We start from the raw sequence: 24,208 nt of genomic DNA, 5'->3' as shown, positions 1-24,208 counted from the left end.
CATAGTACAAACGGACTACAAACATAGACACGATCAGGTGGCAGCGATCATACATCAAAATTTAGCTCACAAACATTCCTTTGTTTCCAAAAAAATCGCCTACTACAAATATAAGCCTAACACAATCCTCGAAAATGACTCTATTAAAATTTACTGGGATAGAACAATCATTACAGATAAGACTATACATTTTAACAGGCCGGACATAACAGTATTTGACAAAACTAAAAACACAGTATTACTAATTGATATAGCAGTATGTAACACACACAATCTTCTTAACACATACACTGAAAAAATGTCAAAATATATTGAGCTCGCTACTGAAATTAAACGACAATGGCAAGTACACACTGTTAACATCATCCCCATTGTAATATCTACAACCGGTGTCACCCCAAAGTCACTCATTTCAAATCTGAAAATACTCCAAATGCCGTTATCTACACTTTCACTTATACAAAAAGCAGTCATTCTTAATACCTGTCGTCTCACAAGAAAATTTCTTAGCAATACACCCACATCTACTTAAGTATCGTGTAAACCAATGCACTTGGCTCAGGCCCGTGTATTGGTTTTAATTTTACCCTCGAAAGAGGAGAAAAAATAAATATAAAGAGAAAAATAATAATACTTAGATGCTACTATATAGTCACAATGAATGAAACTAACAAATCAGGATATAGACCACTATTATATTCCAAATTTATTGAGTCATTTCCAGAATTAAATTTCTTAAGCGAACAACGTTTATCGGATCAGATTAGAGTAATACTCAATGGTAATAGAATATCTGTAACTGAAAGAGAGGCTATTAAAAATACTATAGGAGCTCAAGACCTTAATCGGCAACCAACGGAATTATCAAATGAAACAACACAGGAAGCATATACAGATAATTATAATACCAATCTTTTAATTTCCACGAGTTCTCTCACACCAACACATACGAACATTAACCATTCATGCACACTCTCACCCCAGGAACCAGAACATTCAGAAGACAACTTAGTAAGAGATGATTTGGCACAAAATGACATTTATGTATTAAAATTAATAAGAGAAATGGAAATTATGTATGCATTTTATTATGATACAGATCCAACTACCCGCCCAAAACTTCCACGCCTTAAAGCAAATAAAAAACTATTCGAATTGATTTATATTTTTAACCACTATATTCTCAGTAAATTTTATAGCTTAGATTCTGATTTAAGTCACATACACACAATTATCTACTGCACCGCATTAATTATCAGCAGAGAATTGGGATACAAAATTAATACGGATATGTCCGATGTACAACTCAGAAATCCTGATAAGAAAAAACCGGCTTGGCAAAATAGATTGGAACTAGATATACAACAGTTAAGAGCTGACATAGGAAGGTTAACAAGGTATATTAGAGGTGACAGAAGCCCGAACCTAACAAATAAAGTCAATAAAATTTTCGAAAACGCTAAAGTACACTCCACACATGAAAGAAATAATGTAACCCCGGATGAATATTTAGATACCCTAAAGCAAAAACTATCTTTAAAAGCACATAGACTAAGCAGATATAAAAAATCATTAATGCGAAAACAAGACAACCGACTATTTAACACAAACGAGAAAATATTTTACCGAACTTTGCACAGTGCGAATGAAGATAATGATACTGAACTTGCTCCACCTGAAAATGAGCTCAGAAACTACTGGAATGATATTTGGGGAATCAGCAAGAATTTTAACGAAAGCGCCGAATGGATTAAAGAAGAAACGGAACGGTGGAGTGAAGTAGAAGAAATGGATTTTTCAGAAATAACGACTCAAGACATTCAAATATTGACCCAAAATATGAAAAACTGGAAAGCTGCAGGTATTGATTGTATACATAACTTTTGGTACAAAAAGTTAACATCTCTCCATACAATATTAGCAAAAATAATAACAGATTTAATTAAAAATACAACAGGTCTGCCTGAATTTATAACTACTGGAATTACCTATATGATACCCAAAGGCAAACAAACTGCAGATCCATCACAATACAGACCAATTACCTGTTTACCGACCATTTACAAATTAATTACATCTTGTATCACAAATAAACTAGTAACACACTTAGAATCTCATAATATAATAGCAGAAGAACAGAAGGGATGCAGACGGAATCACAGAGGATGCAAAGAGCAATTAGTGATAGACTCCACAATTCTTAAGCACGCTAGTAATCATAATAGAAATCTGAATATTACCTACATAGATTATAAAAAAGCATTTGATAGTGTACCTCATTCATGGTTAATACATATCCTTCAAATTTATAAAGTAAATTCATCTATAATAACATTTTTACAAAACTGCATGGTCAACTGGAAAACATCTCTAAGGTTAAAAACAAAAACTACTCATATAACTACTGAACAAATTCAAATTAAAAATGGTATATTTCAAGGAGACTCACTCAGCCCCCTGTGGTTCTGTATGGCATTGAACCCATTATCAAACCTTCTCTCTAGAAAAGGAATGGGATATCAACTCACGAATGATACTGCAGTTACTCACTTGATGTACATGGATGATATTAAATTATTTGGAAAATCTCAAAAAGAAATTAAAACCTTACTTGAAATTACTACTGAATTTAGCTCTGATATAAATATGTCATTTGGAATTGATAAGTGTAAGGCAATACATATAAAGAAGGGTAAAATAAGCAATAAAGAGGCTATAATATTAAATTCAGATACAATTATAACTGCCATGGGGGATAACGATTTATATAAATATTTGGGAATTTTACAGGGAAATACGATACATCATACACAACTTAAGAAAGATTTCAGTAGAGAATACGTCAAGAGAGTAACTGTTCTATGCAAAAGGAAACTAAATGCTAAAAATCTTATTAAATCTATTAATACATACGCAGTCCCAGTTTTGACTTATTCATTTGGACTTATTAAATGGTCTAAAACCGATATTCGACGTCTGGAAATAAAAACCAGAGCTATCCTATCAAAGTATAATTACCATCACCCAAAGTCTGCCATAGAAAGACTAACGGTTAATAGAGAAAAAGGAGGGCGTGGGTTGATTGATTTGAATAGACTATGGCAAAAACAAATAGAAGATATTCGAGATTTCTTTTATAAAAAAGCTGAAACAAGCAAACTACATGCAGCTACAATTGCAGAAGACAACAACTATACTCCGCTTAACCTTAAACATAAAGAAATTAATTTTAAAACAAGACAAGAACAAGAAAAACTAAAAATAGATACATGGAGACAAAAAGAATTGCATGGAAGACACTTAAAAGAACTAGAAAAATCCAACATAGACCTACAAGCATCGAACGAATGGTTGAAAAAAGGCTACTTGTTCCCTGAAACCGAAGGCTTTGCAATAGCAATACAAGATCAAGTCATAAATACCAGAAATTATAAAAAATACATACTCAAAGAAAATATACCAATAGATAGATGCCGGAAATGCCAAAGACAGCCCGAAACCATACAGCATATTACTGGAGCATGTTCTAGTTTAGCGCAGAATGACTACACACATCGACACAACCAGGTAGTGCACTATCTTCATCAAAAGTTAGCTGTAAAGTATAATTTCAATAAAGGAAAGCTTTTACCATACTACAACTACAAACCAAAACCCGTATTGGATAGTCCGACATCTAAAATCTATTTCGACCGCGCTATTCTTACTGACAAAACCATTCATTTTAATAGACCAGATATTACCCTCCTAAATAAAATCACAAAAACTGCATATCTCATTGACGTCACGATACCCAACACACACAACATACAAAAAGCAATAAGTGAAAAACTTCATAAATACACTGAGCTTAAAGAAGAAATCCTCCGCATATGGAATCTCAGAACTGTTTACATTATTCCAATAGTTTTGTCATGTACTGGAGTTATCCCAAAAAATCTACACCATAGCCTAAAACTTCTAGACTTACCTAAAAATACATTCATTACGATGCAAAAGGCAGTTATATTAAATACCTGCCGAATTGTGCGCAAATTTCTTAGCGACAGCGAAATTACTGGTACCGACAATTATATCTAATTTAATAAGTGTCTAGGAACTCTTGGCTGTATAGCCCGCGCTCTTAGCAAAAACCCCAGAAAATGGGAGAAATAAAACAGACAAAGAAATAATAATAATGTGTCCCACAACACATTAAAATTCTCGAAAGGGCCTCTGCGTGTTGGATCCGTGTCCCCACGTAAGCCTTCCAAAGATCCGGGTACCGTCCTTCTGGTGGTACCCGAGTATTATGGAAATGAGAAACATAATAATAATAATAAATCTTTATTAGCAAGCAGGCCAGTTACATTAAAAATTAACAATCTATGTACTTACAAACTAATTAATAAAACCTACTAGCTAAAAGGAATGCCGCTCAGCATTTTACAGTGAAAGCATAGACTTTCACTGCAGAGCTGATTTTCAGCGACACCTTATTTATACTTACCTATGTCTAATTACCTACTTATAAAAAGATTTACTTAATGTTAATATTCAATATAAGTAATAAATAAATAATTAATATAAATATAATAAAAAAATAAATAAAAAAAACATAATAAATAAAATCATAAATAGTAGTACTTATAAATAAACAATTTATATTTTGTTAAGTGAATAAATACAATACATTACATACAATTATATACATTACAATACAAGCCAAAACCAGACAAGTGCGTAGAATTACAAACGAGCAATGAAATGTTTAAACATGTTTCTGTTTGATTAAAAGGTACGCTGTTAAATGTTTATTAAATGAGAATTTTGATTTCTTATCCCTAATAGGAGGAGGTAAATCATTCCAACAATGGGTTGCTGCCCATTTGTAACTACCTCGAAAAGCGCTTGTACGATACTTAGGAACTATAAGAGGATTCGTTGTTGTTCTTGTAGGATACATATATGATTGCTCTCTCCATTCAATCTTATCATAAAGATATTTCGGTGATTCCTTTTTGATTATTGAAAATATCATATTAGCCAGATGCAATCTCCTTCTTGCAGCCATTTTTAAAATATTATTTTTATTGAGATAAGGAGTGATGTGACTTCTTTTAGGTATTCCAAAGCAGTATCGTGCACATGCGTTTTGAACTCTCTGAATCATTCGCTCCGTTCTGACCAACAAGCATGGACCATAAACTACATCACAATAATTTAGTTTGGAGAGGATTAAGCTATCAACTAATTTTTTACGGAGTGATATGGATATGAAATTTCGAAACGAATATAATATTTTTAGTCTATAGAAACAGTTTCTCACAACATTATTTAAATGAAATTCGAACCGGAGCTGTGGGTCAATTGTAAGACCTAAGTTGCATGCGACTTTGACACTTTCAATTACACTATTGTTAATAATAATTTGAGGTTTAGCGTTATTGATTGATTTTACTTGTTTCCTACTTCCAAGAATAATATATTTAGACTTCTGAGGGTTCAACATAAGAGAATTTTCCTCAGACCATTCTACAATCCTCTGTAACTCTTCGTTTATTTTTTCTACTGCTAACGATGTGCAACTTGGTTTACAGGATATATAAAGCTGGATATCATCCGCGTACATATGATATCGACAGTAACGGAAACACTTGGTTATGTCAGCACTATAGAGGATGTAAAGCAGGGGGCCTAAAATGGATCCCTGTGGCACACCTCTAAAAATAGCTCGCGGGGAGGATTTTAGCAATGATCCATTTTCAGTACGTATCTCAACAATCTGTGATCTCATAGATAAATAACTTTTGAACCACTTGTGAGAGTTACCCGAAAAGCCATAGTACCCCAATTTTGATAAGAGCAAGTTTATGTTAAGTGCATCAAACGCACGCGTATAATCTAGTAGAACAAGCATCGTACCTTCCCCCTCATCACGGGCTTCCAATATGTTACCTACTACATCACTCAGAGCAGTAGCCGTTCCATGCCCCTTTCGAAAACCCGATTGAAATTCTGGAAGGATACAATGATTATTTATGAACTCGAGTGCTTGTGTGTATATTACTCGTTCCAAAACCTTTGAGAGACACGGTAAGATACTGATGGGTCTCAAATCCTTTGAGCTTGTTGGATTAGATGATTTGGGAATAGGTCGAACTACCGCACGACGCCATAGCTCAGGGAATATACCAGAAGTTATTGAAGTATTCACTATATCAGTAATGGCTTTGAGTGAATTTGGTAAAGTTAGTTTAATCATGTCTATATTTATGTTATCTATTCCTTGAGCGTTTGTTTTAATATTGTTGATAATTTTAATAACTGTATCCTCACTTACTGGTTTTATTTTAAATTCAGCTACACTATATTTATTGATGGACGAGGAGGATGAACGAGGTTTATATTATGGAGCACTGAATAATATAATCGGTCGCTTTCTGTACATGAAATATTATGTTGAAAAATATTAAAGTTACATTATTTTTACAAAATTCCCGAAAGAATGAGCGGTTTTTTTTGAAGTGAAACTTCTTTATCGGGGTTGGAAAAAAAATTAGTGTAACATTTTTTCGTTACACGTGACATTTTTCCGTTACGCGCGATATCGCGTGATAACGCGACGTATTTCTGTAAAGTTGCACAGTAATTTTTTTTTTGAAAAATAAGGTCATAAAGAAGTTTCACTTCTTACGTGTGTACACTAGTACACGCACACATTTTTTTTTTCTATTTGGGTTTAGTGTTTGATCGCGAACATACAGAGTGACATACAGTTGCATTGGTGTAATATTTTTTTTGTATTTTCATTCACATTAATTATATTTGCTAAGTTATTAAGTTTTTATAATATTTATTTATAATTGTATAGTGTATAAGAAAATATATGTAGTGCATAAATTTTTAGTTCAGAAAAATGGGCTGTTTATTTATTTTATTTAAGTTATTAAGAACTTAATAAAAATAGAAAAATACTCAGCATAGAAGATTTTCGGTACTTCCAACGTTGAAATTATAATCTCAAGTATTATGGGTTATTATCACAGCTTGACTTTACTCAAAAATCTAGTTCAATCAATCAAAATATATATTTTAACTAGCGGTCCGCCCCGGCTTCGCCCGTGGTACATATGAAAAATAGATGTTGGCCGATTCTCAGACTTACCCGATATGCACAGAAAATTTCATGAGAATCGGTCCAGCCGTTTCGGAGGAGTATGCAGACTAACATTGTGACACGAGAATTTTATATATATTTTAATATATCACAAACCTTTCAAATAGAGCTCACAATACCAAAGTATTTTTAAGTATGATACATTACAAGTTGAACTCTCCCAGGACGAATCTTCTATGTACGATAATATTTTATTTCTGTAATATTCCAACAGTATTGAGTTTTCTCAAAACAACGCAGTGAAAAGTTGTAACAACGTTTGGATGAAGTTGAGAACGAGTAGCCAGAAGTTAGCCTCTTTTGCTTCGTAAATATGTAGTATTGCAAATTATTTGTAAATTCCAAGAAAATAATAACTAACTAAACGATGTTACGAATTGCATAAATTACTTTTAGACTATTAAATGATTATAAAAATAAAGATATAATTTAAACTTGAACATTTATAAAACATTCGGTAAAATTATAAAAACTTTTAAAACACGACTTCTGTCTGATTTGTATGTAGGTATGAACATTCATATCGTTAATATCATAACCATAATAATATGATAGAAATATTTTGTTTCATCATCATCGAATGTTTGATTTGATTTATGATTTTATAATCCATGTAGGCAAAATCGAACATGCATGTAAAACCTAGAACATATCAATTAATTAAATGTATGAAAAGCTTGTTAGTTTTACTATAATATGAAAAAAATAATGTTATAAAATATTACTCAATTTGGAAGCTAAAACTTCGATGGTAGGCTTGAACGCCGTAATAAAGAACTAAAAAATTGATTTTTTACCGAGAAAATCTGAAATCAATACTATGGCCATAGTACATATACAAATGGCAAAGTATCAATTTAAAGAGTTGCAAATTTCGCGGGAAACCTCGTATCGACTCCCATAATATAAATGCAGTTACGGGAACGCACAGCTGCAGAATATGCCTTTATTGGCTTATAACCAGTACAGCAATGATGGATTCATTTTATTTTAAACTAGCGGTCCGCCCCGGCTTCGCCCGTGGTACATATTCACGTTTTCTATACATAAGAACCATCCTCGTACTTCAAGGAATGTAATAAAAAAAGAATTAAAGAAATCGGTTCAGCTGTTCTAAAGTTATGCGCTTACATTTTGGGATTCATTTTTATATTACCTATAAGATATCAATCAGCTCGTTATTTCAGTCGTAGATTGCCACAGTAAGTATTGATAGAGTCATATAACAATAAGTAGACCGATCTATGAAAAAGGGCGTGTGTACCGAGCACACATGTCAGAAGTTAAACTCCTTTGGCAAGATTCAAAGATACCAAAATCATGGCCTCCTAGACTTGTCGGTATTGTCATGACTCATGACTCGACTTTGAAATTTTACTCTCAACTCAATTTCACATCAATAAATTCATTTCTACTAACTATGTATTCATAGTATCCAAAAATTAAATTCAATAAAAACAACTGCGTTAAAAACAACCGACTTCAAAAACGGAAAAGTAAGAAATAAAAAAGATTTGATATTATTAATTACTACATATTATTTTTATGTGCTATTTACTAAAAAGGTTTGATGTCGGTGCATGGGCTTAATACTAAGTGCTTAGTGTTTGGCACCGACTTCAAACCTTTTTAGTAAATAGCACATAAAAATAATATGTAGTAATTAATAATATCAAATCTTTTTTATTTCTTACTTTTCCGTTTTTGAAGTCGGTTGTTTTTAACGCAGTTATTTTTATTTAATACTTTTTAGTGTATTTTTCAACACGAATCAAACGAGCCCAAACTCGATAAAGTTGAGTCAATATATTACTGAGTTCCTATGGCCACCTTCCGATTCCATCATCAGATCAGCTCCATGTCATGATAATGTTTCATCGCTATCCAATTTACATTCGTACACAAAATTTCAGCTCAATCGGTTACCGGGAAGTGAATCAAAGTTACTTGCTACATTGAAATTAAGTCATCGAGTACAGACAAAAATGCTCATAAAATAAAAACTACTAGGCCTAGCCGAATAAAATTTTTATGGAACCAATTCGACACCATCCCGCATCGAACAAAAAAAGAATCACGTAAATCGGTTCAGAAACCTCGGAGTAATCGGTGTACATACATAAAAAAAAAAAAAAAAAAAAAATATATATACCGGCCGAATTGATAACCTCCTCCTTTTTTTTGAAGTCGGTTAAAAACAGCCTCTATATTTCTATAAATTATAACAGTAAATATTTACAACTTCACTTCACTGACACAGCCTTCGTTATTAAGCGTCTCTTTTCCTCATTCTCAAACATTCTTTAATGAGCCCGCTTTGATATTCTAAGCTCTTGTTAAGACACGGGAAAACCACATAAGAGCGCTTTTCTATACGTGCAACCAAAACCGTAAACCGTGCTTTGCGTTGCATGATTTGATATGTTTCATGTGGTAGACATTTAATATTTTATTTTATTTATTTGTAGAAAGATTTGAATACATTTTGCAGCAAACAGTGACAGTACAGTGCCCTATCTTCGTGACGCGCTGCTATAGGTACCTGCTATACCTTCACTACATAGTCGCTTTCGACACGACACACAAACAAAGTCGCTTTCTCTGTCCCTATGTCCCTTTGTATGCTTAAATCTTTAAAACTACGCAACGGATTTTGATGCGGTTTTTAAGCTATTGCATAGCTTCTATCGCCTTGAGCGCAGGGACCGAATCGAGAAATTCCGTAACGAATAAACCTCACGCTCCCTACTTCGACGGGTGGAGGTGTGGCTTGAAGGCATAGCATGCAATAGCTTTACCGCGGCAGTGCCCGAGTGCCACATGTTGTTTTTTTTTAGTAGATAGAGTGATTCAAGAGGAAGGTTTTAGTATACAATTTATTAGGTTTTAGACAATCGTTCTCACTAATCTAATTTCAATAGTAGATATTATCTCATCTACCATTTTTGCATCAATCCAATCGGAGAATTGAACGTCCTAATCTATAATAATCTACCATGACAACTACATGATAGACAAAGCAAATACATCGTACAAAAATGAAACGACATACAATTTATTAACATTAACTGTAAAATATATATTAAAATATACAGTAATATTTTATCTTCGACCGCAAATGAGTTTAAACGAGTGAAATGTATATTTCACACTCCGTAAAAATAGGACCCTGTGGCTATGCTCCACGGAATGAATAAATCATTGTTTTGCCGAGCTTTAGAAAGAGATTCTGCAAAAAATATACATTGAAATATGCAACTAAATGTAATGGAGGTGAAGTAATTAAACTTTACTAACAAATGCGTTGTGTGAACGTATGAGTGTAAAATATATTGCTATTTTTATATGGAAATATTTCGTAGAAATTTTATAATTCCATTTTCATTTCAGTGATTTTTATTATTTATGCAGACTAAACTACCCTACGTATATTTTACATCTACCGTACATTTTAACATTGTAAACATCTAAGCCTAATTTAAAATCATTTCCTAATATATGAGATCAATATAATCTTTAAGATTATTGCTATATACTCCATTATGTTCCTGTTGACACGGATCCTATGACACACATACATCCTATGAAGATGCAGGCTCCTCTTCTATCTCACTAAAGCTTATTATCTACTTAATTTTATTTTTAAATAACCCATTTCCAAGTCACTATACAAACTTTATAATTTATAGCGCCTTTAAACCCTGGCCTACTCAATACTCGGCGTATTGTTACTGCACGATTAATTTCGATTGCAGTTACGAAACAATAGCAAATGCGACGATCGGACAATGACCCTTCCCACGCTTTATCCACTACAATATGTGCAAATAACATCGTTTACATATTAAGCTATTAAAATCGAAACGCTCTTAAAATTCATACCGTTTAAACATGATTATCTACAAACATTATTTTGTTTTGCGTATTGATATGTATGATTATTTTTAAGTACGGTAAGGGTTTAAACAATTAAGTTCAAATCGAATATAGTTGTTTCAAGGTTGTTTCTGACTTGTTTTCTCAATTCAGCGTAGTATCTATCTATCATAAAAAAGGTTATTTTGATACTAATTCTCTTTATAACTAAACTCCACCAACCGTATTGATCAAGTTTAAAATTAAAAAAAAATATGGCCATTATCGTGTACCTACTGTTTGTACTCAAAGAGTTTATAAAACTAAAACAGCAGTTATTTGATTCTTCGATTAGTCCTGTCTATCCGTTTGAGAACTACCATATCATAGAAACACACAAACATAGACGTCAAGCTTATAAGCTACCCCTCTCTTTTCGGGCGTTAAAAATAAATAGCAGTAAAATTTTAATAGTATATTAAAAATTAACAAAGCGCCAGGTGTAACATTCCACAGTAAATTCGATCGCGTGCTCGTCATAATATTTTCGCACGATACACATTCCCATATAAATGTCGATCTTTTATTTTACTCTTATCATATTTAATTTTGACCAAAATAGCTTTTACATTTCTCAAAGGTACCATTTACCAACTATCAAGCTTGAGTTTGTTTGGTTGAACGCGCTAATCTCAGGAACTACGGGTCTGAGTAGAAAAAAAATATCAGTGTTAGATAGCCCATTTATTGAGAAACGCTGTAGACTATAATATAATATCATCACACTATTAGTAGCGGAGTAAACCCGCAAGGCAAAGCTAACTTCAAAACAAATCTAAAAACTAACATTCAACGAATTATGTTGCACATAGATTATCTTGTGTGAAACCACGGTCATCATTCTCATAAGAGAATTCAATTCGAACCCAACTCTTTTCCAACTCAAATACCATCGTATTTCGAGCTACATTCAGTAACATTTCGAAGCAAATATTTGTGGATCTGTATAGGTGTCGCCCTATTCCTTCCTATCGCGTAAAAGATCGTATTGCCTGGAAATTCCTTTACCGCTATCTGTATAGCAGAGCCTGTATAGATTTTTATATAAATGGCTTTTCATTTATACTTCAGAACATAATGACATTATAGGGAATACCGCATTGCTTTTAGATCGAATCAATGGTATTGTCTCTGTTTTTGTTGTGCTTATTAAATGTTTTATACCAGCACAATATAAATACGTTCAAATACTTTAGCTCTTCAGGAATCCAACATGATCTTTCTATGATATTAAATTCCTTTTACTATTTTCCGTAAAATATAGAAAACAATATACTTTCTTTAACAATTGGATAATAAGTGTACTAATGCAATTCAAACTGTTGTAATAAAACACGTTATTCAAACAAAGACGTTTACAATTTACATTATGAGGAATAATGAGCGAACCGAAGCGAGCGAAGCGGTCCTTTCTCTTCATTATACCTACTCACGTAATCGGCTTTTACCAAACCAGCGACATTTCAGAGAGGAGAGCTTGTAAAATGACCAATTATGCAATTTGCTATTGCAAAATATATGATTGAGTATTTACTAAAGTATCTAGTAATTGGTTGCATTTACCAACAAGACACCGCTTATCAATGGCAAACCGAGATTGATTTATGAGTGCGAACTTAAGCGTAGATTAACTGATCTGATTAAGCTGGTGAGTGAAAAATTTCAGCTGTGTTCAATGGTCACTTTTCAAATTTCTTAAATATTTATTGGAAAGAAGTTCCTTATCGCGAGTTGCGAATGGGGGATAGACGGAAAAAATAAATGAGACGGAAAGTTGTAGCGACACTCTTTGCTACAAATGGTCGATTCTCAAATCTAGGTACCTTTCACAAATTCATGAAAATCGGTCAACTCGTTTCGGAGGGGACGAGAATTGTTTACATATTATAAAATAAATAAGAGAAGATACATAGAAGTTCATATGTACTATGTCTATATTCGCTAACAATTAATCAAATACGATAGCATTTTGTAGTTTATTAATCCTCAACGTACGCACCTAGAAATATGATCTTACCTTCAGTAGTGTAGTGATTGTCATCACATGATCTATCATAGCACGTTGGCTGTTATTAATCTCTCTCTTGTCAAGCAAGATTATGGAATAAATTGCCAATGTCCATATCCAATGGGATAACAAATTGGCTGTAAAGACGCTTGAACTACGCATCTATGTGCGCACACACTGCACTATGCCACAGACTATACCGAGATCGGTTACCATGGCAAAGCGCCTACAATATTCAAGATCCAATTCGCGTCCAAATCTGTTTTTTTTCTGTATTATGGTGATGCCGGATTTCCGTATCCGGGCAAGTTCGCGCGAAAGGCGATCAGTAATTTTTTCACGGGCCATCAACTCATATACGAATATTTTGAATGTTTAACTTTCAGCTTTGTTATATCAAACTCAGTTTTATTACATCTTTCTTTTCCTCAGTAATTAATTTGTATGCTGATTCGATACAATTACTAGAATAAATAATTAAACGAAATCTTATACGGCTTTAATATTATGAGAGACGGAGAGTGTGTAATTGATTGGGACGGACTCGTTAGTAGACTATAAAAAATAATTGACAATATTTTCAGAAGCAACAGGCCTTTTTCAAAACTTAACTGACTATTAAATCTCCTTCATACATAGTACTATGCCTACATATGTATAACATTAAATCGGAGAGCTAATGAGTAATTCCCAAAAAAAATTAAACAGTTTTTTTCACCATACAATTGTTCTAGAACATTTACAATCACAACAACTCAAAATTAATTCCAAACACATTTAAAATCGCCATTCCAAATTAAAAGTTCCCTCGTTGCGCGCACCGCTACGAAGCATAAACAATGTTTGACAAGAATCGTCAGCAGTTTAGGTGAATTGAGCAGAACATTCGAGAACATTCCAGAATATTCCACAAGACCGGCTCGATCCAGTCCACTGCAGCCTTTGTTCTCAAGCCCCACTACACTATTGGACATTACATGTTCCAATGGGTAGCTATTATCTTATAAAGGTCAGCTTTTTGCATCGTCAGCGCGGTCAGTTTATTGTGAGGAAATATTTTTTGTAACTCTTTGGAAGGATCGATGTTATGACGGTGAAACTTTTGAGATGTTACGCTCGTCTACAAGAATATACTTTTAGGAGGAGTAATGGTGTTGCTTATGACTTTAAATAATCAAAGATTATTTGTAAAAAAAAAACTTTTCAGTGAAGTGCAAACTTGCTTAGTTAATAAAATTAACTTGAAACAAAAAAAAAACCTATGAAAAAAGTATTTTCATAAATTGAATGATAATTTAGGTATAAGAGCGCGTTTTTACGCGCGAACTTATTCTGGACCGCATCCCTTTAGTAATCCTAATCTTCAAAAATATCTCGATACCGGTTATCCCCATCCCCTTTTCTCGTTAATAAAAACCCCTCAAGCCGGAATTTTTAAGTAGGAAACAGAAGGATTTGCGAAATGAAAAATATCTCGCCCATTAATAACCGGCTATACAATGTTTTTTTTTTATTTATATTCGAAAAGAGGTTTTATTTAATGTGAATAAATAAGTATGTTAAAAGAAAAATTTGTGTATTAAATAATTAATATGGAAACTACTAGTGTAGCTGCGCTTTTGAAAAGCAATGCTTCAGAATTTGTATAAATATGTTTTATGCATAGGTACCATAGGTATATGTTATTGCATAATATGGTATGTTGTGAATTACAAATTATACAAAAGGTTTCAACGTATTTAAAATAAATATTATAAGAAAATCTAGGTTGGTAATATTATTAAGTAATAAATTGTCTTCTTTGTTTATGGCCCTACCAATATGGTTGGTCTGGGCTGGACAATAACAAAATGGCGGGTATATTCGAAATGTCACTTTGACAGTTGAGGAAAAGGACCAGTGAAATCTCAAACTCGAGCTGCAAGGTGCAATGTGTATTATTCATTTGAATACCAGCCCTATATTAGATATATTTTTTTAATAAATGATCATAAACTTAATTAGTCTAAGCAATAAGAAATCGATAAATAACTAATTACGTATATAATCTTCAATTATTATTGAATTAAGGCCCAATATCCTTTATACATATTTGCAATATATTTTAAATAAATAATAATTAGCAGCCGCGCGGTTTTCATATCAAATAATGCGTATTTAAATTAATCGTCAATATCGAATTCTTTAAAAAACAAACTACATTAATCATTATGAACAGAAAGTTTCCAATCCCACATATAAAACGATGTACCAGACTAGATTCCGCCCGCGGCTTTGCCCGCGTTTTTAAAGAACACCTCGCATAATTACAGTGCGATTTCCGGGATAAAAAGCCTATGTCTTAATCCGGGTCTTCAGTTACCTACATAAAAAATTTCCTTGCAATCGATTCAGCAGTATTTGCGTGAAAGAAGAAATAACGTCCATCCATCCTCACAAACTTTCGCCTATATATACGTAATATTTGTAGGATTTAAACTCACTATGTGTTATTACATGAGTTAAATTAAGGGTGATATATGCGCAATTAATCGCAAAATGATTGAATGAATGATTGTGACTGCACAAAGTGAAACCACTGTTGAGCTTTGAAAAACACATATCGGCTTATGCTACTGCAATACATTGACCGCTCGCTGTTTAATATTCATTTACATGTACTGACAATCAACGTGAAAATGTATAATGAATAAACGTACATAATTATTTTCTATAATATATTTAATCTATTGGTGGCAAATCGGTGTTAAACATAAATGTAGATAAAGAAATTACGTAAATAAATTCAGCGTATTCATAAAAGAAAAAATAAAAATTCAGCTCGGCTAATACCCGCAATTGTCTAAATTAGATACTTATATCGCAATATAACTCGACATCTGAAAAAGATTTTCGTCAAAGCACATTCCGTCGTCGTAAGTAGAGCTTAGGCGAAGAGTGTGCGAAAGAGACAGTCGCTTAAAGAAAGAAAGAGAAAATCGATATATTTTCGCACGTCCAAAAGGTTGGTTAGCGAAGCGAGAGGGAACGAAAACAATAAATAATCTTCACATTTTAAAAAAACAATAACAAAAAAGCACGCACAAATCAAACATAAATTATTACGTGACTGCCTATCTTTAATACATAACCATTTAAAACCAAAATAAAAAAATACGCATCGCAAAAAATATTTCTAAAAATAAGTATTCAAACGAGATAAAAGTGTTCGAAAAACTTACCAACAGCGATTTTCTCGACGGGAAAAGGCTGCCCCGATACACCGAGGAGATACAACAATGTGCCGGCGAGCAGGATTACGAGCCGCAATTTAAACATTTTTCTATTAAAATCTCTTAAACCGTCGAAGAAAGTTATTCACGGGCCATCACATGATACGACAGACTGTTAAACGCGCGGTTAAAGTTGATTATCTGTCAAAAGTGATGAAATAAAGTGTCGGGCTGCTGCGTGCAAACCTGTGACTTCGGGCCAACTGATGGCGAACGCCGGAGCGTGGGGCGCGGGGGCGGCGCCCCTCTGCCTCTCCTACATTGGGAAATTCTCTCTCCAAATAGTATCAACTTTAACCGCAATCTCTTAACTTCGCTATTGAAGCCATGTCACGCAATAACTAAATGAACGAAACTACATTATGGATTGCGCGTTTTAAAATACAATGTAACTTGGCATACAATTTTAAAACTTTTTTGTTCGGCTTTTGTTTTTTATTTTACTATTATAAATAGCGATACTATTACTACTGTTACTAAATAATATAATTTACCTACTAGATATAAATGTAGGTATTGCGTATTACAATGAGCGTAGTTGTCAAAAGAGTCATAACAAGTTGGCAAAGGGGAAATTCATTTCTTACTAGAAATTTCTAAAAATAATAAGCACATGGGATGTTGCGCGCGTCGTCGCTGATCAAAAGGGTCCCCCCTCGCGTCTCACCCCTGATCCCTCGCATTATAGCCAAGTTTTAGCCGAACCTTGAAAACGTCCATGTGAAGCTTAGAACCATTCTATATTACCAATGTTAACACAAATGACTTAATAATATATTTATTATTATATTATCGAAAAAATATATCAATTTTTATTCTTTACAATTTTTGTAAAAGCAATATCAATAATTTTTACAATTTTTTTATCATAAATAACTTCAAATAATCACATTCGGATATGTCTAACGTTACAAGAGATATCAAATATTATTTGATGAATAATTATTAGTACCTAAATAATTTTGATATCATAATTTGTATCAATGAATATTAAATGGAAATGTTTATGATTGTTATTAATAACTTTTTTTTATGCAATAGGAGGCAACAGAGCAGACGCGTCACCTGGTGGTAAGTGCTCTACGTCGCCCATATGTACCCACAGTGCTAGAGACATTGTGAGTATGTTGCCGGCCTTTAAGGTAGGAATATGCTCTTTTCTTGAAGGTCCCCAGTTCATAGCCGTTCGGAAAAGCCGCATGAGGGAGTTTGTTCCAGATGTCTGTAGTGCGCGGGAAGAAAGACCTTTTAAAGCGCACAGTTGTAGATTGCCAACAGTCAAGGTGGTGAGGGTGGTATTGTTGACGATGTCGTGCTGTACGGTGGTGGAACTCGGCGGCGGGTAATGTTCCAAACAACTCTTCAGAGCACTCCCCATAAGTAATGCGATAGAGAACGCACAAGGAGGCGACATCTCTTCGCAGCGCCAAAGTATCAAGCCGATCAGTGAGACTTGGCTCGTTAACAAGTCGTACAGCTCTCCTTTGAATACGGTCAAATGGAAGGAGGTATTATTGGGGTGCCCCGGCCCAGATGTGGGAGCAGTATTCCATGTGCTTAGACGATAGCTTCAACTTAGACGATAAATATCATTTTATCTAAAAAAGTAAAAAGTTATTCAAGCGTAGATATTTAATACAGATTACCGTTTCAATAAGTCGTTGTTTACATAACTTTTGATTGTGAATAAATAACATTTGATACTTGTTTACATAATATAATCTAAAAACATTGAGAATATATATTCTTAGCCTCACTAAGGATCATTTTCAAATTGTTTATATTATGTAGCAGCTTTCCGCCCGCGGCTTCGCCCACTTTGTCTAAAACCTTATAAATTATTATAAACCTACTAAGACCTTCCTCAAGAATCACTCTATCTATTAAAAAACTAGTAATGTAGTTTTAAACATCTAACCATACATACATACATACAGACAACGCCGGACGCGACTTTGCGTAATACTTTTTTCTATTCTCATAGCAGTTTAACGTGTGATTTTTATATGGGTCAAATGCACGTTTTAATTGACTTTTTCTTATAGTGCACGGAGGTGAAACCATGTGTAAAGCTTGTACAATCGATTGTTGATTAAAGAAACTAGAAGAGTATTCATTAAGCAAATGGTAAGTAGAGCAAATACTTTCCTTGCTCTTATTGCAATGAAGCGTTTAATACTCCGATATGGAAATCCTTCTTTCAAGAAGGCATTTTTTCATATATCTTTAGTATGAGATCGATTTTTTCCAAAGAATGTATACAATATGAACATACGTTTTTTAGAAATACGTGAATTATAATACTTAAAAACAATAATAATATAATGTAATATTATGTTTTTTAAACTGTTTTAATTCTTAAGCAAAATAGCTGTAATAATTGTTCTACGAAATAAAAAAAAAACCGGCCAAGTGCGAGTCGGGCTCGCGCACAAAGGGTTCCGTAGCAGCAAATATAATAAATTACAGTTAAATCAACCTATCTCAAAAACTATAAGAGATACTTTGATCAAACCAAAAATCGTTGAAAGAGTTAATTAGCATGCATCACCTCTATTTTTTTTAGAATTTTATACCCCGTAGTTATAAAAATAGAGGGGGGGGGACATACTTTTTACGACTTTGAGAGCTGATATCTCAAAAACCGTTCACTTTAAGAAAAATGTTTTTTAGAAAACTTTATATCATTTTAAAAGACCTTTCCATTGATACCCCACACGGGTATGTACATCGAAAAAAAAAATTTCATCCCTCAGTTACATGTATGGGGGGCCCCACCCCCAATTCTTTTTTTTACTATTTAGTGTCATATTTTTGTAGCGGTTCATACAACACATATTCCCATCAAATTTCATCACTGTAGTACTTATAGTTTCCGAGTAAATCGGCTGTGACAGACGGACAGACGGACAGACGGACAGACGGACATGACGAAACTATAAGGGTTCCGTTTTTGCCATTTTGGCTACGGAACCCTAAAAAGCACATAATATTATGAAGAAGTTAGTGTTAAGCGTCGATCCTTTGCCCCGATTAAATTCGTATCCATGCAAAAATTGTAGCCCAAAAGTTTAATATCTCAGCAATTGACAATCCGTCGTTTTAAGTCTGGCAAGCTCAAAGGGGAAATAAAAAGATATTTCCCTTGCAAATTCGGCTTAGTATGCCTTCGATCGCTACCTTACGCTTACCGTAGCGTTGCCAATGAGACGAAATTGGTCTTGTTGAATGTCGAAATTGAACGAAATTCTGAAGATATTAAATGTATAATCTATATCGAGTATATAGCCAAAAATTCTGCTAGTTACCAAGATTTTGTTTGGTATATTTTATGACGTAGGTACATTCAGTGTTCAGGTCGAACTAGGACTCTAAAAGGACTTTCATATTAGTTTTGTGCGTATGGAAGAATTGTTTATTATTTTACAATTTTAGCATTTCAGTTAAGGATTATTTAATGAACTATCAATGATATCTTGAATGGTCGTTGTTTGTTCTGCTTAAAAACATTGTCTTTAAACCTAGAAATAAAATGCTGTTATCCTAACAGTATCGTAGACTAGAAAACGATAATATTATAATATACTAGCGGTCCGCCCCGGCTTCGCTCGTGGTACCTTTTCTACGTTTTCTCTCCATAAGAACCATCCTCGTACTTCAAGAAATGTAATAAAAAAAAGAATTAACGAAATCGGTTCAGTTGTTCTCGAGTTATGCGCTTACCAACACATTTTGCGATTCATTTTTATATATAAGAAGAAAGATTATATCTAGCATAAGATATGAAATTTCCTATCCATCCCCTAATGTCAATAGCAATTACTGATCTGACTCCTTTGACAGGAATGCTACCTTTGTCTCGAAGTACCAACTTCGAATACTGCCAAATTAAATGTATAATGCCCTGGCTTGCCATTGTTTTGAACATAGCGTTTAGCACCTCAGGATTGCAATCTCGAATCCTTGTTAATCTAAACTCATATTAAAAAGAAGAAACGTTCATGGTATTGTATTTATATTTGTAATGTTGTAGCACAAAAACTACTGGACTGATTACAAAAATTATTTCGCCAGTGGAAAGCAACATTCTTCCTGAGATTTTATTATTTTGTTTTTACCACGGGCCAGCTCGTACGGACCCGGCTAGTATTATAATATAATGTGAAAATTCATTTATTAATTTGTTTATATGACATATTTTCATGTCGCAATGAACCGATTTTCTGGAATGATTTTTGTGTCTGGAGATGGGTAAAGACTAAGTAATGAATTAGGCTACCTTTTACAGCAGTGATCCATCTACAGCCCCTTAAAATTTCCTTTGTACACGCAGATGAAGCCGCGGGCGGAAAGCTAGTTATTAATACAGTAAAATATTATTACGGGATTACTAAAGGATCGTTACGCCAGGAATCGGGCAGCGTTCGCCGAGCATTTCTAAGCGAGGTAATTATAGCAAATCCCATCAAAGTTAATTATGAGCAGTATGGTTAAAGGAAGGCGTATTACGTGAGCACGTAAGAGAATTCTAGAACTATTCGCTAATTATGGCATATTAAAAGTTCTTTGTATGAAGAAAATAAAAAATGGAATAAAATGGCAATGTATGTACTGTCTGTATATATTTTATTTTACGTGAATTGTTGACATTATATCTCGACATGTGACAGGAAATCAGATTAGGCACGTATCATATTTCCAATCGTAAGAGCATAAAATCTAAAGCAAATAAAAATAAATATTCAATGGTAGATATAGTGTAAAGAAAGGTAGGAGTGAAACAAGTAGCTCTTTAAATCACAGTCGACATGGGTGTTTCCAACATAAACTAAAAATGTTACTTTTTAAACGCAAAAGCAATGACTATTACGATCCTGTTTCAATAATTAGATCAGGACTATAACCACAACGTGTTAATGTGATTCATCTGCAGACGCTTTGCTGCGAGAAAGAGGCACACATACCAGGCATGTAGCCCTTCTTGTCTCACACGTTGAAAAGTCTGCTATTGAAATGGAGAAATGAAGTGGAGCTCTAGGATTATGGAAAACCTAGCATCAAACTCAAAGAAACACGAATAGATTTGACACCCACATGACGTTTTTCCAATAGTATGGATCGGGCGTTTTTGATTTTTCACATTTGTTTTGGTTTTTCCGTGTATTTCCTCTCTATAACTTTGCGACAGTTCGTGTTTGCGAAAAAATTACTTCAATTTCTGTTAAAGTCGACGTGTAAGCGACTTTCGAGTCAAACCAGCTAATCCAGACTAATGCTTGTCTGCGCTAATATGTTCTAATACATTATTACATCCTGCAACAGTGGAGAGGTCGTAAAATATAAAAGCAATAAATGTCAAGCGCAAACAGGCAAGTTGTACAAAATAAAAGTTGGTGAGCGGATGCGGCGGCCACACTCAAGTGGCCATTCACAGTTTTTCTATAATATTTAGTGCTCTGTCTGTGGGCACTTTTAAACGGTTTATGTCAAAATTTCAATGTTCTTCAAGCACATTTGAATGTATCAAAAGCATTCTGTTTTGTGGTGTTTAAACGATTGTGAAATGAATCGTAGCTTAGAGCTACGTTAGTTTTTGTTTCATACAGCATTAAATGCAAAAAGGTATAATCAATAGTCTAATTCTTCACAGTTTTGATTTACTTAGTTTGAATGTTGTACATATACAGACTTAATTCGCACAGTATGTGTTATATAACACATAATCATTTTACTCAACGTTATACATAACAATAATTTTGTCTGTGACAATTTTAATTGGTGCCACTGGAGCCAGCCTGGTACCAGGAATCGTGGTTTTAAGATTATGTTTTATGTGTAAACTATGTATTAAAAACATATTGTATTATACTTCCTCATTATGTCCATAAAACGTTTTAATTACATTTGTTAAGTTGCCAATTATTCCATTATAGAAACGTATAAACGGTAAAGTTCAGAATAAATGCCAAAACAGTTAATTAATTGAACCGCTGCGGATCGTCCACACTTGACTGATTTGTAGAGATAGGCAGTTGCACAAATATTTCATTTCAAAGGAACAGAAAAGGAAGAGTGAAATTTGGTCGAATTATTTGATACAAAGCGATGGATACAGGTTCTTTGAACGTTAAACGGTGAACAATGCGAGGTTTAGAATTGGAAATAAATTTTTATTCATCTTATGTAAATAATTATGAGCTTTTATTTTGAACCTGTTTTGATAACATTATATTATAAAGTTATGGTGACTTAAAATAAAAATAATAATCGCAATTTTTCTAATGCCGTAACTATTCGTTAATTCTTTCCAAACAGCAGTTAATGTAAAAGCAACTCTATTTATGCGGATGCATATGAATATGGACCGCTAGAGGCAAGACATGTATCAATTGCTTGTGTGAAAACGCTTCTAGCGCTAAGATGAGTTCATTACACATTCAGATTCCCATTATTTGAGCCGAATACTTGCAGGAAAAGTTACAAGATTGATTTCAGAGAACGACTGGAAGTTTGTGTTTGTATAAAATATTTGGTTAATGCGAGCTTTCTCAATGAATACATCAGTTGCAGTTTGTGATACATCTTGTGTGTTAAGTGTTTTGTTAATTTCAAGGCAGGATTACAGTTTTCACTGATAGAATATCATGTTAGGATGAACTGCTAATTGAAAAGCATGTAACAAGTGGGAAATGTATTAAAATCATTCATTATTTCATAATAATTATTAAAATTTGAATATGTTTACTTAACGAATACTTTTTATAAATTAGGAAGTAGAGAATGTTCATGGTCCCTTAAAAGAAAAATATGAGTGACCAATTATATCCAAAAATGACTTGAGAACGTCGGTACCTACCAATTTTTATGATTTCTAATTAAGTCGTTATTAATATTATTATGATCGTTGCCATCAATATGATCTTATTAGTAAGTCAAGTTCATAAAGCGAAAATTTTGACATATTTTAAATAGAGATTTTCTCTTGTTTTCATAGCAAGCACAGTGAAATGGTGAAATGGCGTTTTGCAACATTTTCACACGCACGTTGGTGTCAGAAACACGGACAGAACTCAGAATTGCTAGTATTGAAAAAGCAAGAAATATAAAGGATCAAAATTGTCATACGTCGTTAAAATTAAATACATTTCAGTCCGCACTTCGCCATCTTACATTCGCCAAACATCACCGGATTACTCATCGCAAGTCTTTGTATTCATTAGAATACGTATTCGCGTATTACACGATATCTATACCCATATCAATGAAGCATTCAAGCCACGTTACTCTTTTTTAGCTTATTGCATTTTCAAACTCTGAGCGCAATCATTCTGTTACGAGTTACGACTTGCGCCGTCGTAAAGAGACTAGTTGGAAACTTTACAGTCCACAGCTAACTGTTAAAACTGTCGTCGAAAAAACCCGAGCGAAGTGTCTCAAGTCTTTAAGATGGGACGCAATTTAGAAAGTAATCATTTTTAAGTGAATTTTTACTGACTAGCTTACATGTAAAGGGAGATAAAAATGTTAAAACAAGTAAACGAATGTCGTTATATATAAGTGTGTGCTATGTTATCAGGATAACGGAGACTATGTGTGTGCGCAATCAAAAGCTTAGTGCGTCATTTATTTCTTCTACTCATGTGGTCATAAAAATTTAATACTTCAAAGTAATTCAAAGTTGAAACTTGTTTGTTTTACGAATAGAAAAATACTATTTTGGCCATATTAAGATCAATGAAATGTGAAGAGTTTTTGTGACATTTTTTTTATTTTTTAACAAAAATGAAGAGATGACGGAAATTAGAAACTGTATGAAATCCGTACCTAATTGTTACCTACCCAGTACCCACGCTT

The 24,208-nt window shown here is 33.5% G+C and overlaps 1 protein-coding gene across 2 annotated transcripts in view; it reads right to left on the bottom strand.

The window, feature by feature from the left end:
• LOC123705565 (glutamate receptor 1-like) overlaps positions 1-16,541 on the bottom strand; it is a 108,629-nt gene extending 92,088 nt beyond the window's left edge. For both annotated transcript variants that reach the window (XM_045654405.1, XM_045654406.1), the window contains exon 1: positions 16,304-16,541. In XM_045654405.1, the coding sequence (XP_045510361.1) occupies positions 16,304-16,400 (97 nt within the window). In that variant the 5' untranslated portion in view covers positions 16,401-16,541. The remainder of the gene's footprint in view (positions 1-16,303) is intronic.
• Positions 16,542-24,208: the final 7,667 nt, after the last annotated feature.

Source organism: Colias croceus, chromosome Z (genome assembly GCF_905220415.1).
Source record: "Colias croceus chromosome Z, ilColCroc2.1".
Classification (NCBI taxonomy): domain Eukaryota; kingdom Metazoa; phylum Arthropoda; class Insecta; order Lepidoptera; family Pieridae; genus Colias; species Colias croceus.
Note: the sequence above shows the minus strand (reverse complement) of the source record. Positions and strands in the feature narration are given on the sequence as shown.